Source organism: Pungitius pungitius, chromosome 19, assembly GCF_949316345.1.
Source record: "Pungitius pungitius chromosome 19, fPunPun2.1, whole genome shotgun sequence".
Lineage (NCBI taxonomy): Eukaryota > Metazoa > Chordata > Actinopteri > Perciformes > Gasterosteidae > Pungitius > Pungitius pungitius.
The window spans coordinates 8,263,000-8,279,628 of record NC_084918.1 but is presented as its reverse complement, the minus strand read 5'-3'; the positions used below and the strand labels follow the sequence as shown (position 1 = coordinate 8,279,628).

The following is a 16,629-nucleotide window of genomic DNA, read 5'->3' as shown; positions in this document are numbered from 1 at the left end:
GAATTGGTTCCTATGACAGTGTTATAAATCAAAATAATTTAAAGGGCTGGTGTTTGTTTTTGATGCAAGGGAAGCATGTCAGACTGCAACATGGTGGTCATGCACGGACGGCTACCGTATAATCAGACCAGGGATCACTCGAGAACTGTACATTGCAGAGGGGGGATGGTGTGAAGTAGGAGCGAGGGGAACAGATTGCATGCGAAGACGGACGCCATAGAGACAGAATACGGCGCCATTCATCAACCGACTGCCCCGACTGCGGATCACAAAACCACCGCAGTGCGAGTCGACACATTTTTGGCCTTAAAGCTCCTTCGCCATGGGGGTGGTTTATCATATTATCATAATTTAATCTACAATACATTATATCCAGCCTTTTAATTACCCTCGGAAGCTTCATTATGATGAAATCATCCGCCAACTGTAACCGAAGTAAAATATGTGGGTAGTAATGAGAGCTGTGCAGAGATCACGTTGGTCGAGTGTAATGCGTGATTCACACTGCTGCCCTGCTTATTTGATCAATCCAAAAAAAAAAAAAAACTTGCCCTCTCCCTTTATTGTCATCATGCACACAGACAGGCATACATTTCTCCGCAGGCCAGTGGGCCGCTGCATTATTAATGCTGCCACACTGAGTAATTGAAGCCATGAAGCCGGGCATGTGGAGGTTGGAAGGTGGAGGCGTATCGATAACGTCCCTCCGTGCCTCTCTGTCAGAACGGTGTTGAGCATTTTCAGTGACCTCTGAGTGTGATCAGCGCCTACATCAAGGTGAGAGTCTTGGTCTGAGGGCAAAGTCAGTGTACGGACAGTTAGTGAAACGGTCTTTTCGGACATCTACTGCATTGCATCGTTGGCATCATCTGGGACAGCAGAGGCCTGTTGTTTCTCTGACAAGTACGGGACTGTTACGTGAATGTTGTTCATCGCTCCATTCAGACAATATTTATCTGATATAAAAAAAGAGAAGGCAGTGCAAGTGACACGTAAACGAATATAGATGTTGTCTACATGACTGAGATAATTCAATGTAACTAATGGCCATCATTGAGGGAACCTTGCCCTCCCTTTTCTTCATTAATTAAATCATTTATTATACAATTCTGTTGCTTTCATTTTTTGTTCATCAGTGCACAAGGACAGAATAACTAAATTACTGACTCATCTTGCAAGATCAAAATGTCCCCAGCAACCCAACGGCCCAACAAGCCTATTCACAGCGTTTGTTGCTTTGAATATTGCTAATTCATTCATGTTAACATGATCAGTTCAGACTATGATGCATCAACGGGACCTTGAAATGTTACGTCTGACCCAGTTGGATCGCAGTTGTGACTTTGATTTATAGGATTGCATCGATACAACATAACAGGAAACTGTGTACTGGATGAATTCATACACTATATTTGTGACTCCTTTTCTGTTCATGGAGTTTCACATCTGTAATAGGGATAAAAATGTCTGAATGTCTTTGTGCATGTAAAGTGGACACAAGTGACACGGTAAACACAATTCTGATGATCGACAGGTGGCGGTCACATGCCACAGTATTCTTCCATCCAGCCGCAAAGCCCGGCAAGAAACATAAATGTAAAAAACACTCAATTTAATAGACTTCAAGAAGGTTTCTGTTTGGTGCAGAACACAAATGGACGTTCATTTATGTGGCAGAGCTCAGATTGTCCCGTTACTGTGACAGCTGCACTCGCATAAATGTTTAAAATGTCAATGTAAATGCCGGACAGCTAATTGTAAGGATAGGCATACAAATGTGGCGACCCGCAGGGAGCAATGTAAGCGATGGATGCTGTTAAATCAGTCTTCAAGGAGGAAACACGAAGGACATAAATGTGTGAAGAAAGCCAAATAACGAACAGCGCCATGACTGCTGCCATAAAGCCTCGACACCACCCCCCCCCCCATACAGCTACAGCAAATGCAGCATGAGGGCGAAGTGCTCTGTGCGTGCCATGTGGAGGTGTTGATAAAGGGATTAGCGTGCGCGATGAGCTTCCCAAAATACGTGTTAGCTCTGCACTCAGACTCATTTCTCCCTTCTCTCCCTTATTTGTCCATTTGTGTTTTCGCCTGTCGCTGTGTTTGTTTCATTGCGTCTTTGCACTCCCGTGTCCCTGCGTCTGTAGATGTTTGAAGAGGCTTTTTGCGCCCGTCCCTTTGCCCTACATGTTGCGTTGCATCCTAGCGTTTATTTGCCCGCAGGTATCTGAGGCAGTGACACCCGGGGGGGGGGGGGGGGGATCCTCTCTGGCAGGTACAGGCAATCTCATTTTTACCATTAGTGCATCACCAGCAGACTTAGAGCTAGTTGGGGGGGATATCAAACACTCCTTCACGCTGGCTGGCAGGCTGGGAAAACGGCGTTTGCTGCAACCAATTTGCCCGAGATGTGTATGTTGAAGTAAACAGAAACAGAGTGTGAAGATGTGCGTCCTGCGGCTGTTTGGTGGCGTGAAAAATGATCCCAGCTCGAGACGAGTGCAGAGGAGCGAGGGGGGGGGGGTAGAGATACGGAAGGAGAGAGCGAGTAAGAGAGTGAGAGTGAAAAACGTCGACGGTGAGAGAGGGAGGGGCCCGAAAGACAGAAGAAGACCTTCATTCAAAATGCATGAATCTAGTACAGAACCTGCATGGTCTCTAAAGTAGGTGAGCGCGAGCACACTTCAAACAGCAGCCAGTTTCATTCACACAGAAACAAATAGTCGGATATGTAAGCGTCCACAGCGCACATAAGGCATCAGTGCATCACATCGAGCAAAAATGAAAGAAATGACCCCCAGGACCAGATAGATTTTCCTTTTTTCCTTAATTCTGCGGCGTGCCTGCTCTTGTGAGCTGCCCTGCAGGGTGTACAGGCTTGCTTTGTGCCCGTGTGTGTCTGTGTGTGTCAGCTGGAAACGTGTGCATGTCTGCTTGCAGCTTTGATAGCTCTCCCATTGGCAGCCCCGGTATGAACGAATGCTTTGATCCCTTTTGAATCAAACAGCATCACACGAGTTCCTGTGCTGCCGCTCTGAACAAATAGCCCAAAAGAAAGACAAAGAGAGAGAGACACACACAGACACAGAGAGAGATCACTTTAGTTTTTTTCCAGTAGTTTTTGTTGCTCTGGGCCCTCTCTGTGTTGCAAGAGTATATATATGATTTCCTGTGGTCTTTCAACTGCCAGCAGCCTAATAATACTGAACAGTAAGGTATTCCTTTTGTAGCAAAGTCAACTTTTTGTAAAGGAAACGAAAGCCAGAATCCCAGTGCCTGTTTTCTGCAGCTGAAACTGGTCCATAGCAAAGATGGTGGTGCTTTTAAAATCATTTTGAATGTTATGCTTGATTTAGGAATCAATTCAACAAAAACAAAAAACACATGGTTCAAATAGAAATAAAGAATTATTTAAATTACCAAAATATAATGAAAATTTTCCCCAGCAAAGGCCCGGTTATATGAAATATAGAATGACTAAGGCCCAAAAATACCGGGAGCCAGCCAGCAGCAACCTGCCAGTCCCAGAAGCCCAGGAGGTACGGACCTCATAACATTCAATGATTTTAAACAAATGAGATCAAACAGCACTTCTCGCTCGGGTGGGAAATCCTGACTCAACAAGGTGAGTCGAGTGCAGTCCGCTCTGCAGCGAAGCACCGCTAAGCCTCAATTGAAACCCCTGAAAAATGGGAGAGGAGACACGAGACACAGAGCATTGATATGCAGAGCAATAAGGATGTGTACATTCACACCAACTGAAGTCCCTCAGAAATCCCACAGTACGCGGAAAGTGGGTCATCTGCATTAGCATACTCTGCTAATTGGTATTCATTGACATGAGACCTATTTGCCAGTACATTAAGTCCACACAGTCCATGCTTCAAACGCTCTACTTACTTCAAACGCTGCTACATACTTGATTAAACTATATGTCAAAACTATTGTTAATCAAACTTCAAGCGCTTATTTTCAGCCTTGACGTTATGAATCGAATGATGACATTTACTATTTTTCCATTTTTAACAAATTGTCTTGTACCTTTTCTCACATTCATTTAAAATTTCTTGTGTGGCCTATAATTACTTAAAAAGGCTTCTTTATTTGAATGACATTCAGGTGAAATTGGTTCCAATACATTTGTTTATGTTTTTTAATGATTATTTCTGGTAGCGTGCAGAAAGACCACTCTGGTAGTCCTCATAAAACATCATTGGAGTAATGGGACGTCCTCAGGTCCCATCATCATTCTTGACCTGCTGATGAGTAATGGCCAATCCAACACGCTCCAAATGCACTTTCGAACCACGACTTTCCCACCATGCGTTATGATTTATTTTTGAAATTTAATCCAAGTAATGAAAAATATTAAGATTATCAAAAAACATTTTACTTTTTTGCTTGAATAATATAACTTTTGCTATTATTAAAAGCATAAAAATTGTGGGACATCAAAGAGGGCTCTTGGTTTGACAGGCGAGGAACGGGCAACAAGTATAAAAATCTCTCATCTCTTTTATGCCACAGAGTGTTCACTGTGGCAGGAGATCAGACAGTGTGATCCCCCCCCCCCGGAGGATGACGACGCAAGATAGTTAAAGAAAAAGAGTGAGGGGAGGGCAAGAAAGATTACTATTAATCCAGCACTTAGAAGACGCTTCCATCGTTTCATGCCAAATTCATAGAAAGATACAAAGGCAAAGAGGACAAAGAGCGATCGTGATCCAAACATGAAGGGAAATCTTAATCAGAAAGCAGAGATTCACTTCATCTGCCAATTATGCAGCTCACATCCTCTTCTGCCAGCTTGTAGCCGACCATATGAGACAGGACTGGATGCGCATCCCACGATGGAGATGGTTCTGATTGATCACATCTGCAGAACCAGGAAGGGAAGATTCAAAGGGAATAGAGATTCAATGCAGGCATACAAATTCCTATTCCAGTGAATCGGTTACTGAAGTACACCAGCTTTCCTTCTTAAAAATGTAAATGGATTAAAAGTCGTGGCCTCAGAAGAACTAATTGAAACACAGACTTAACTTCTTTACCAGCAGCAATGTGACAGAGCAACCAGGAGCTGCACATAACTGAGTATACTAAGAATGGACTGTTTTTCACTCTCTACATACAGTGTATATATATATAGATATATATGATGTAAAAAAACTACTTATTAATATTAAGAGACGCTATCAAGGAAGAAAATGAAATACAATTAAATACAAATGAAATGTTTCAGTTTTGGTAGTTACAGTTTTGAGCAAATAAGTACAATTTAAAAAAATAAAAAAACACCAAGAATAAACTACGCATTTCACACAACGTAACACCCAGAGAGGAATCAGGCTCAAAGCAAAAGCAAATTTCCACCTTGAATGCAGCTTGCAAAGAACACACAGCTACAAAGCTGCATGTGTTGGTAAGCCTCTACAAGCTGTAAGGTGAAAGTGTTGTTTGTGCATCACCAGTGTCTCTGCTCTGTGATCAGTTTTCTGTCTCCAATCCCACTAACCCACAATAAAAACAACAAGTGGCTTTCGCTCCTGTTTCGATTCCACCAGCCAACTTACTGCATAAACCGATTTTGGAACCATGAGATTTCAAAATCACCTGCAGCTTGAGCACAGTGCGACACAATTGATTCCCCACATCACAGGAGCTGTGTACAGACTGTGCTGCCTCACCATAACTGGACCTGGAGAGGTGCTTATATCAGCGGAGTAACTTGTGTGTGTGTGTGTGTGTGTGTGTTTGCCTTTCTCTGTTTATGTATGTGTACTTGCAGGTTTACCTGAATAGCAGTGATTCATCATCTGCTACAGAACATCACCCCCGACCGAGAAAATGCTTCCATGGAACAAAAGGGGTCACACAATGGGGAGCAGTTACGAAACAAGAATCTACACACACACACACACACACACACACACACTCATACTGCACACACAATGAGATTGTGTCTAAAAATCGCAGCCGTAATTAAACTCTTGCACAAATTCACGTGTGGTTTCTGACTCAGGCTGTTTCAATTAATGAGAGCAGGGTACTTAGATAGATCTTCAACTAAGCCAAGGCGGGACCACCAGGAGGTGTTGGAATCTAAAACAGCGGTGTGCCGCGCTCGCTGTGCAACCTGTGAGGGTCTCCCGCGTGTTTCCGCCGCCGCCGAAGCCCCGACTGTGTTACGGAGTGCAAATCACCATCAAGAGTTACGATCGACTGGCGGCGGCTCCTCCTCCGTCAGCCGGGTTGGAAAGGAGACAAGGCCGCGGAACGGGGGGTGGGTTGAGATGAAAGGAGGGAGGGAGGCCAATCAGTGGCTCTCCTCGCTGTGCCTTCCGTTCACAGTGGCCTCAGCTGCACTCTGTCCACAAACTGTTTCAGTTGATGCAGAGCTTCCCGGGGAGCGTGGTGATGCTCAGGCTTCCACAATTTAGTCAATTTTCTGTGCTGATTGGGGTGAAGTTGTCCGAGCACGTTTGCATGAAGCGCCGCCGTTCACTTTGTCACGTGTGATTTAAAGGCTCCACACTGCAAAATGATGGCACCACAGTGTGACGAAGGAGAGGGGAGACTTCGGTTCTTCATCCACTGCGGCCCCGCAGCTCGCCGTTTTGGAAAAGAAACTGAGCCTTGCAGCCTTGCAATCCATTGTTCATCCATCTGCTAAAAACGGAGTAAACAAGTAGGGAGACACAAACAGACATGGGTATGCAAAGGCCTTGGTAAAGCCCGAGGTAGGGTGGTGTGCAAACATTTCATCTGCAGCCTGATGCTTTTAGGGGCACACCCTGCCCGCCAGAGACTAGTGTTGCTTAAAACCTCCAAAATACCCCCGCAAGGACGACAGAAAAAGATCACTCTTCATGGAGAAAAAGGCGTGTTTGTCTTTACATTCAGACACGGTTTGCTATTTTTGTGGGAGCATTTTGAGATGTTAGAATAATGTTCACATGCATAGAATATATTATCCATAAAAACAAGGGGAAGCAGATATTCAACTGCACACTTTTGTGGAGGTGTTAAAGGTGAACGCGGGTGGAAGGATGAGATGAAGGCTCAGAGAAACCATCAGTCAAAGGAATGTTCATTTCCTACATCTCAATAATAATATCTAAAATTATTATTATTAAAAAAAATTGAACGTAGAACATCTTTATCATCAGACTTGTGCGTCCGGATTTGTACTTACTAAATGTGCTGCTTTGTGACTGACAGTTTGTTTGGTGATATGAACCCTGCTGTATGTGTGTTTCATGTTATAATAATAATAATAAACCAATAATAATAAACCATTACAGTAGTAAGCCTCTGCAACTAACAGTATTTGCACGTGCTTGTTACCTGTCTTGCGGCCTGTTAGCCCATCAGCTCCTGCTTGGCCTTTAAGAAACAGGATTCAAACAATGAAATGCACTCGGTGTGTGTGTGTGTGTGTGTGTGTGTGTGTGTGTGTGTGTGTGTGTGTGAGACTCAATGCCGCACTTCAACTCCAGCAACATGTTTGCGTGTCGGCGTTTATCGGCATGGAGAGCTTATGTGTGGCTTGGCATTTACCAACTGTCTTACAGTTGTGCAAAACACCCCACACAGGTGATGATGTATTTCCACACATATGGAATTAAGTCCAACTGAATACAATCTTTAAGGAATGTAATGCCACAAAATGCACTTCAATTGAATTACATGCCCGGTATGGTGTGTGCTTAATGTGTGGTTGGGCTTATGTAAGCCTCTCCTCTGTGTGTGTGTCAAGTATAAGTTTGCAACAGATGCCATAATCTCCTTGCAGTCATGGTTTAGGATGAGATCATGTAAGCCATAGTGGTAGGAACAGTTTGTCACTCTAGTGTAATAATATTTCTGTGAACACACGCACACACACACACACACACACTCTCTCTCTCTCTCACACACACACACAGACACACACAGACACACACACAGTAAAAGGTACATCATTCCACGGCCTGAGGACTTTACAGGCGGAAAGCGGTCCATTTCTGAAGATTAAGCACAGAGAGCTGCAGTAGCTCAAATGTAAATGGGAAAAACTGAGACTTCATCAGGCAGAGAAAGCGGGGACAAAGAGACGGATGGTTTACTATAAAAAGGGACCAAAAACGAAGAGAAAGTAGAAAGGAAACGACAGAGGAACAATTTAATGTGAAATTTAAAGCTATATTCCCTCTGAAATAATTGGACATTTGTGATTTGTGTACTTTCCCCCTCTGTCACTCCCTCTCCTAATCTCTTTCGTCCTCCCCCCCCCCCCCCCTGCCCAGTCTTCCTCTCACTCTTGACCTTCATCTCTATTCATCTCCTGTGCGTCCCTTCAACATTCTCCCCACTGCTTTGGGTAGGAAGCCACAACACTCCAGTTTCCACTAAAAATGTTTTTGACTCCTTTCATTGAAGCATCGGCGCGTGTGAGTGCGATTATATGCCGTGTGTTTGTGTGTCGTGTTAGTGGACCGTGGTTGAGGATGCCGATAATTCCACCAGACTGCAAGTAGTCATGCTTGTCCCACTCACACAGGAGGGGAAGCTGTGTTTAGTGCGTGTGTGTGTGATATTGTGTGACTTATTTTTCTTACAGCTGCCATCAACACGCAAACATCTTCGGTTCTACCGCAAAATCCTTTACGTTCAACCATGGATGGCGATGTGCATCCTAACGGCACCTCCTCGTGGGTTTGCGTGTTAATGTACCTTTGCTTGCAGGCCTGCGTCTGCCTGGATGTACGTTCTGCGCGAGAGGGTGACTTTCGCCTCTGAGTGTGTCCATGTGTGAGATGATTACAAATATTTCCCTAGAAGGACGGCGTTTGTCATCGGCCACTTTGAATGTTCATGGACAGCCGGCGAGTGGAACCATTTGGCGTTCTGTTCCCCTCATGAATTGATTTGGTGTTTATGCTCAGCAGAATTCCCTCAGATGCTTAAAAGAGACAAAAAATAATAACATCTAGTAGGAGACGATACAGATAAGCCGATTATGAATGAATATTGGGATTTTTAACTGCTGCTACATTTAATTTGATGTTATTTACTTCTAAATGACACCATAAGCATTATATTCACAGCACAATTATTACTTATAGAACCGATCTATTGGAAAGCATGTCTTTGCGCTGTAGTTGTCGTCACAGTCTGTTTAGCATTGAATCAATGCATTTTCTTTGCAATCATCCACTCCAACAGTGGACTAATAGCTATTTGCAAAACAATCTTCGGGCGGCCACTAGCCTCGAGCTCAGCAGTCGCACAGGCTGTAAATCAGAGCCCCAAATGACACGACTTCACCCGGAGAGAGACAGTAATTCATCCTAAAACCCGATTTAAGCTCTTTTAATGCGCTAATGAAAAGTGCTGTATTTATACGTAGCTGGTAGACGGCAATGTTGTGACATCAGGCCCATCTGTGACTCGGTCTAAACTCCTAATGAGAACATTACTGAGCCGGAGGCTGAGGCACACGCGGAGAGAGCGATGGAGGGAAAGGAGCGGAGGAGAGTCAGAGGGAAGAGATGATCGATGCAAACCTTGCCACCTCTTTTTAGTGCCATCACCCCCCCCTCCTCCTCCTCCTCCTCCTCCTCCTCTTTGCTACCTCTCCTCCTCCCTCCTCCCTGATACACCAGGAGTCAGGGCAGCGCGTCGAACTCAATACACCACGCAGCAAAATAAAATCAATGAAAGACAGAAGAAAGGAACGCATAGCTGTGGGGTTGAAGGAAAGTAATAAGAGTGAAGGGGCAACGCATTTTTGACAGCTTTTATTTTTTCTAAACAACACCCAAGGAGTATTTTGTGGACAAAAGCATTGTATGTGAATATGGACACACTGCAGCTATCTATACCAAGCACATTCACTAATATCCTAAGCTCACAATCGATTTTTCCATGAATCCATCACAAACACTGACTCCGACACTCCGTGGTCGTAGTAATCTCCAAACCGCACCCTCGCTGCCCAGACAGAGACGGAGGGAGTCGGGCCACGAGAACAGCTCCCAAGGCTTTGCATCGACATGCAGGCACACAAAAGCCTAACGTGCATGGGAGAAAAAGTTCTCCAAAACACATTTGAATATAACCGTGTAGTCAGAAAGATTGTTTTCTCCTGTTAAATAAATCAGGGGTGCTTTCTTTAATATCTAGTCTGTAAGAAGGGGCGTGAGGTTGGAAAACACGCTGACTGACTGACTGACACTATTTATTGCTGTCCTGCCGTGTCAACATCTGCCCGTGTGTGTCTTTTTGCAGCAGCGTGTGCACATCGCCATTTCACCCCAACGCACACGTTCCTTACACTCGCACCTTTCAATTCATCCCCCCTCCTTTACCCACTGTTTCATCACACTCTCCCTTAATGGCCCCATCGTTTCCCTTCAAACTACCAGGAATTTTAAAAATGCAGCAAAAATGCTCAGAACATTCTTTTCCTTTGGGAACTGATATGAGAGTTCAATGTCCAGAATCCTCAAATCCACCCATCCCTGCAGCGCTGCCTCCCAAGTCCTGCGTTGAAGCGCATTCATTCTTTCATTCACTTTTCCCCCCTCTCATACGTCTTCTTCAGTAGCCATATTCCTGATTCCCTCTCTTTCAAACCCATCTTTTCCCCCACAAATGTTTCCCCATCAGATTCCATCCCACTTCGGCGCCCTGCACTTTACTAATTCACGCCTTCCCTCGCATTTCTCTTTCGCATTCATTCCTTCGTTATTACTCTGATCTCTCCCATCCTCTGCCGCCGGTGTGTGTGTGTGTGTGTGAAAACACTAACCTGCCCTTCTGGCATGCCGAGCAGAGCCACGCTTTGTCTTTCTTGTTGTAGGCGCAGCAGGTCTTGCAGACGTTGTACTGGCAGTCCAAGCACAGGCGCTTAGGATTGAGCAGGAAGGTGAAGGGCGCGCAGCAGCGGATGCAGCAGTGCTCGTTGAAGCGGTGCTGCTTGGAGAGGATGGAGCATCTGCTGCCTTCCTCCGCCAGCTCCTGCTTCATCTCGCTGAAACCGCGAGGGGGAGAGGGAGGTGTAGAGAGAGAGAGAGAGAGAGAGGACAGGAGGGGGAGGGGGAGGGGGAGAGAGAGCGAGAGGGCGGTTGAGCGTCTGGTCGAGAGGTGAAACGTGAAGGCGGCAGAGGATGGCGATGCGGAATAATTGGGGGAACTGTGGCTAATTAAAAATCTAAAAAAAAGGGTGGGTACCGGATCGAAGTGGAGTGAGGGCTGAGTGGATCATGGGCTCGGTGAAAACACTTTTTCCGCTTCCTCTCAGTCTTACACGGATTCTGTGGAATTAACACGACGGCTGACATTTAAATTTGGGAGGACCTGTCACGGCTTGTTTGCCCACATCGGCCAACACAGCTGAGGAGAGCCCAACACGCACGCCTTCAACATCCTCAAATAGAGATAAAGACAACTGTACCTTGTTCAATCAGGGCACTGTGAGGACAACGCAGATGAGAATAATCTGACGTCGACAGTTCTAAGTTGAAGGTCCGTTGATGGGTGTTTCATGGTCAAAGCTCATGTAGCGTGCGAGGGAAACCTCATCGATGAAAGGCCTCCACAGTCCCAGTCCCTGGAGAGCGGTTTGGGCTCCATGCCAAATGTGGGCTTGAAACTGCGCTAATAAAAGGAGCACCGAAGAGCAGCACAGTCCCACTAATCTTAACGCCTCAGAGAATTGTTCACACTAATGAACTATTAGGATTATAGGCAGGAATACTTGACCAAAGCTTATTTAAAAGTCACAAAAAAATCCACAACGACAGCGGACACTGACATTGTTTTCTCCCCGACAGAAGAGTATGATTTTTATATTTGAAGACTGATGAAACTAAAAAGAGATACAAGATAACATGGATGGTTAATCAGTGTGTTAACAAGCACAGCAGCTTTGCTATCCGAGACCTACACTAAAATGTTCACATAAATTATGCACATTGGTTTTTCACTCTGTAGGATTTGGGCTGACTGTGCAATGCACCAAAGGCAGTGGCTGCAATAAATAATGGAATGTTTGGCATTGATATCATATACCTTTCATCATTAGCGCCTATTGCACTTGTGTAAATGACATTTAAAATAATAGAAAATGAGGACATGTGATACGCTATCACCCATCAGTTGCCATCCATTAGGCGCCAGTGGAGGATGTTGCTGCTGGAAAGGTGTGAAAGTGTGTTCGGCTCAAACGGGCAGTGAATAAATTATTCAAGCTGCTCTTCTATACACTACACGCAGCCATGTTACAGCACACAATGCGCTCACTGATCTTGAACATTCACAAACCTAGAGGAAGCAGATGCCGTGTAATTTGATAGAATGAAAGGTGTGTTTAAACCGTTGACTGGTACTGTATATGCTACAAGATATGTGCAAAACATGGACAAAACATGTCCTTGTTTACGAGTCAGTCTGAGCCAAAACACGGAATAGAACACAAAATGTTTAGAAGCATCCGAGGCCCGACTAATCAACAAAGTCATAGACACAAAATTACATCTATGGCAAATACTGGTGCTGGATGCAGCATATTGTCAATTTCCTGTGTGTCTGGAGCCAGTGGGGGCATTGCAATCTCCTGCTTCCCTAAGTTATTAACGCTGCTCCACAAGCAGATCCTCTGCTGCCTCACTGATTGCTTTTCACATGCATCATTAGACGCAGCATATTAACAAGATGAACAAACCATTTTATATACAGTGTCGTGTGAGAATGAGTGTGGGGGGGGAGGGGGGGGGGTGCGGGCTGAAGGGCAGTGGTTGACACATGCATACTGTGGATACTGACATACACCCAATTATGCATCAAGATGATCAAAAGGAGGTTTTGTATTCTGCAAATGGAAGGTCACAGCTGCCGGGAAATGGTGGCCCCCGATCAAATTAAAACAATCTTAAACAAACCCCCAGGCAACGTTGAAGAGACTCTCCTCGTCCGAGCTGCAGCAGTTGGGTTCCAAAAGAGCCATATTATATATATATATATACCCCAAAAAGGGTAAAAGCCTAATAACATACACTCAATAACTCAAAGAAGCCATTGCCTGGAAATCCTTTCCTTCAGTTCAGATTAGTACTAGTACCTCCCTGTGTGATACGGGTTTAATGAAGAGCCCAGTTAGGGCGGCTAGCTCCGGCCATTTAATTACACGAGTAAGAGAATATACGCATATATCCAAGGACAAGAGGGGTTTGTCATGCCTGGTGTCGCAACATATTAACTCACATCTCTGTTAATGAGACATGAAAACCTGTGCTCATTTAACGGCCATGACTGGAGGTACATGTGGGTCATCCGGGTGCTAGTAAGGTACAATTACCTCATAACAGCTAAGCTTACTCTTTATTAGCAAATTGCCCTGTTAACTTGAATGGGTAACATTAGCAAGCAAATATATATTTCACTTTCCAATTATTCATATTATAACAGCTAACATGGATTTCTATTGTTTGAATCCATGGACTCAGGACACGCTGGAGGGATTATATCTCCCAGAAGGAGCTGGGGAATGTGGTGAGTGAGATGTAGGTCCGGGTCAACCTGCTGGGCCTGCTTCCACTCCGACACGACCCGCAGATAAGTGGAGGAAAATGAATGGATGGGACATCAAGTCACCACGGCCACACAGTAGTTTTGCCTTCGTAAAACTAATTATTTAATTTCAGATGTGGGTGATTTCATAAGGATAGCAGATGGATATTTTACCTCTGTGGTTAGAATAAACACACGAATCTGTTGGAGGTTTATGTTACTATGCCGTTTACAAGGTTTCCTACAGGCTGCCAGCCCAGCCGTAGCCATCTTGTGAGCTATAATCTGAAAATCCTCATACACACACACCATTGGTTTACGGCACCTTTCCTACCAAGTGATCCATATTTATTTTCATACGCATTCGTCTTCTATACCACTTATGCTTAGAGGGTCGCAGGGGGCTGGAGTCAGTTAACATGGGGCGAGAGACTGACTACATCCTGGACTGGTCGTCAGTCAATCGCAGGGCTGACAGAGATGAACAACCATTGATTTTTTTTGTGGGGATGCAATCAACTACATTTGTAAGAAAATATATTTGTATATACACTGTACAGCATCCTTCAAATCAAACATTCATTTATTGAGGCATTCGACTGCATACCACCTCCATACATACATAAATAATGGACATAATCAGTAAGCGAACAGCATAGGTCTATTCAAAACTGAAATGGAATCAAACACTATTTAAATGTACGCAGGCTGCAGTAAAAGCTCTTTTTTCTCCTCGCTGCACATGAATTTTCAGCATGTATTAATGCAAATAAGAGGACCGAACATAAAAAGATCTACGATACCCAGGTTTACATGCAGATAATGTCTTTTTGCTATATGTAGAATACCCTGAATGTAATGCCATGCACCACGATCAAGCTAAAGATAAACAGATAGCATACTGAAGAAAGGCCATGTTGGCGCATTGTTATCCCAGTATTAGTTAGAGGGGAAGATCCTGTAGAAAATGAGCTTGAAATGTTGCAGAGTGTCTTGGATCATGTGCTTTGATCTGCCTGTTGGAAACCTCCAACACCAGTATGTTCCCCCAGTAAATCATGCAGCCACGCAGCAGAGAAGAGGGAGCGCACCTGTGTAAGGAGAGTGTGTGCATGCATGTGTCGAGTCCGAGTGTGTTCGTGTGCGCTTGCTATTGATCTGAGTCAATGTGCATTTCCAAGTGTACAGTAGCCAGATGCACTCGGTAATTGGGAATTGATTAAAGGTTTTTCAGACGCTTAAGGGGCTTTTAGTTGAAAGTGGGCAATTTCAAGTGTAAAGATGTTGCCTTCCTGTTTCTGTGTAGATGATGTGAGAGAGAGAGAGAGAGAGAGAGAGAGAAAAGCGGCAATTTCAGATCCCTCTGCTACTTCAGCACAATGGACAGCGCCATTGATCCATCAATAAACAGCACTGTGTGAAGCACTTCTGGGCCACTTCTGAAACGCGCTGCAGTGCGTCTGGTGGAATCACACGCATCGTCTACAGTGGTGGCCATCGGCTCCAGCGGCGGCATCTCAGCCTGAACACGGTGCAGCTCCACATGATGTAGGCTATTGATATTTCACAGTATTTGTTCAGGGCCAAAGATCCTAACTTGCACAAGCCTCGGTCAGATAGAGGATCAATGACCCCGGCAGCAGTAGTCTCACATTTACAACTAAACGACTCTGTCCCTGCACTCTTCCTGCTACTCGGGGTTGATGCGGAGGAGGAGGAGGGGGGGAGTGAAAGGTTAACAAGCAGTACGCATTTTGGCTCAATAAAAGCACAGAATTTGCATCTGGACCCCGACTGGGTGATGCCGGGCTACGCGTTTCATCCCACTTGAATGGCAGCTCCGAAAGAGCACAAAGGGAACCACTGAAGGGATGCTCTACCCCCTTTCTCCTCCGCAATGCAGTGGCATGTGTGTAACAGATGTCGGGGTTGTCAGTAAGCTGTTGATTAAGGTGAACGTGTCAGAGGGCTGCAGCGCACAGACAAAATCACATCGCTTGTAGGTGGAAAAGGGGACATTCCTCTCATCTGCGGAAATATAATTGAATATCTTTGTTCACTGATCAATTTACAAGGTAGCCCGGAAGAACGAGGTTTAAGGAAGGTAAAGTCATTCTGAAAGTCTACTTAGTTCTCCTGCAGGATGATGTGTGCTAAAGTTCTTATCACACAGAACAGGACAAATTACTTGACGGGAACTGTACATCAGCACTCTTATCCATGAAAAGGTTTGACAAATAGCAGTTCTGGCCAACAAATATCCTCATAAATGTATCTATGACAACAGTGGAGAGTTTTGAGCTGAGACGGAGCCAAAGAGGTAATTTTCTGCGGTCAGTAAAATAAACGGCTGGAAATGATGGAGATAGAATCACTGCAGTCATCGTCCTCTTTACTCGCACAGTTGACATCTGGTGGTCTTTGCCACTAACACAGAGTTAAATATTTGTATGAACATCTCTCTTGTCATGACAACATAAATATTAAAGACATACGCGTAATATAATCAAAATGTATGGAAAAAAGTACCGTCTTAGAAAAAATGAATTCATGAAACTTTGAAGGCAGCAAAAATAATATAAATAAATATAACAGCTATTCCCTACAGCAATCAGAAAATTAATTAGTTTGCCTATGCTCTTTATACTTTTATATTTTTCCTTATACTTTTTTATAACATAAAAAAACAAAGTAATCATACATTAAAGAGAAAATAAACAATAGTACTGCACAGGGTCAGCTAATAAACCAGGGGATACCATAAGATGCGTAGTGATAAGAGGTCAGGAATAAACAACAAAGCTGGATATTATGCAACACAGCAATACGGCATTGGAAGCATTGTTATGGAGCATCCTGAAGAAAACCACTGCAGTAGGATCAGCATGCTAACATGCTCACAATGTCACAGAGGAACCAACAAAGCCATCCCTATGAAGCTGTATGCCACAACTGTAGCAGAAATTATTTGTCATTATATATTTGGCTTTGGTCTGAAAAAAAGCTTGTTTTATACTGAGCTCAAGCTTCTTTGTGTTTTGTACAAGAATGTGGCAAATTTATACAGCGTAC

General features: G+C 44.3%; 1 protein-coding gene across 3 annotated transcripts in view; it reads right to left on the bottom strand.

Annotated features, from left to right (window-relative positions):
• myripb (myosin VIIA and Rab interacting protein b) overlaps nt 1–16,629 on the bottom strand; it is a 79,569-nt gene that overhangs the window by 30,894 nt on the left and 32,046 nt on the right. For all 3 annotated transcript variants that reach the window (XM_062559227.1, XM_062559228.1, XM_062559229.1), the window contains exon 3: nt 10,799–11,020. In XM_062559227.1, coding sequence (XP_062415211.1) covers nt 10,799–11,020 — 222 coding nt within the window. The remainder of the gene's footprint in view (nt 1–10,798; nt 11,021–16,629) is intronic.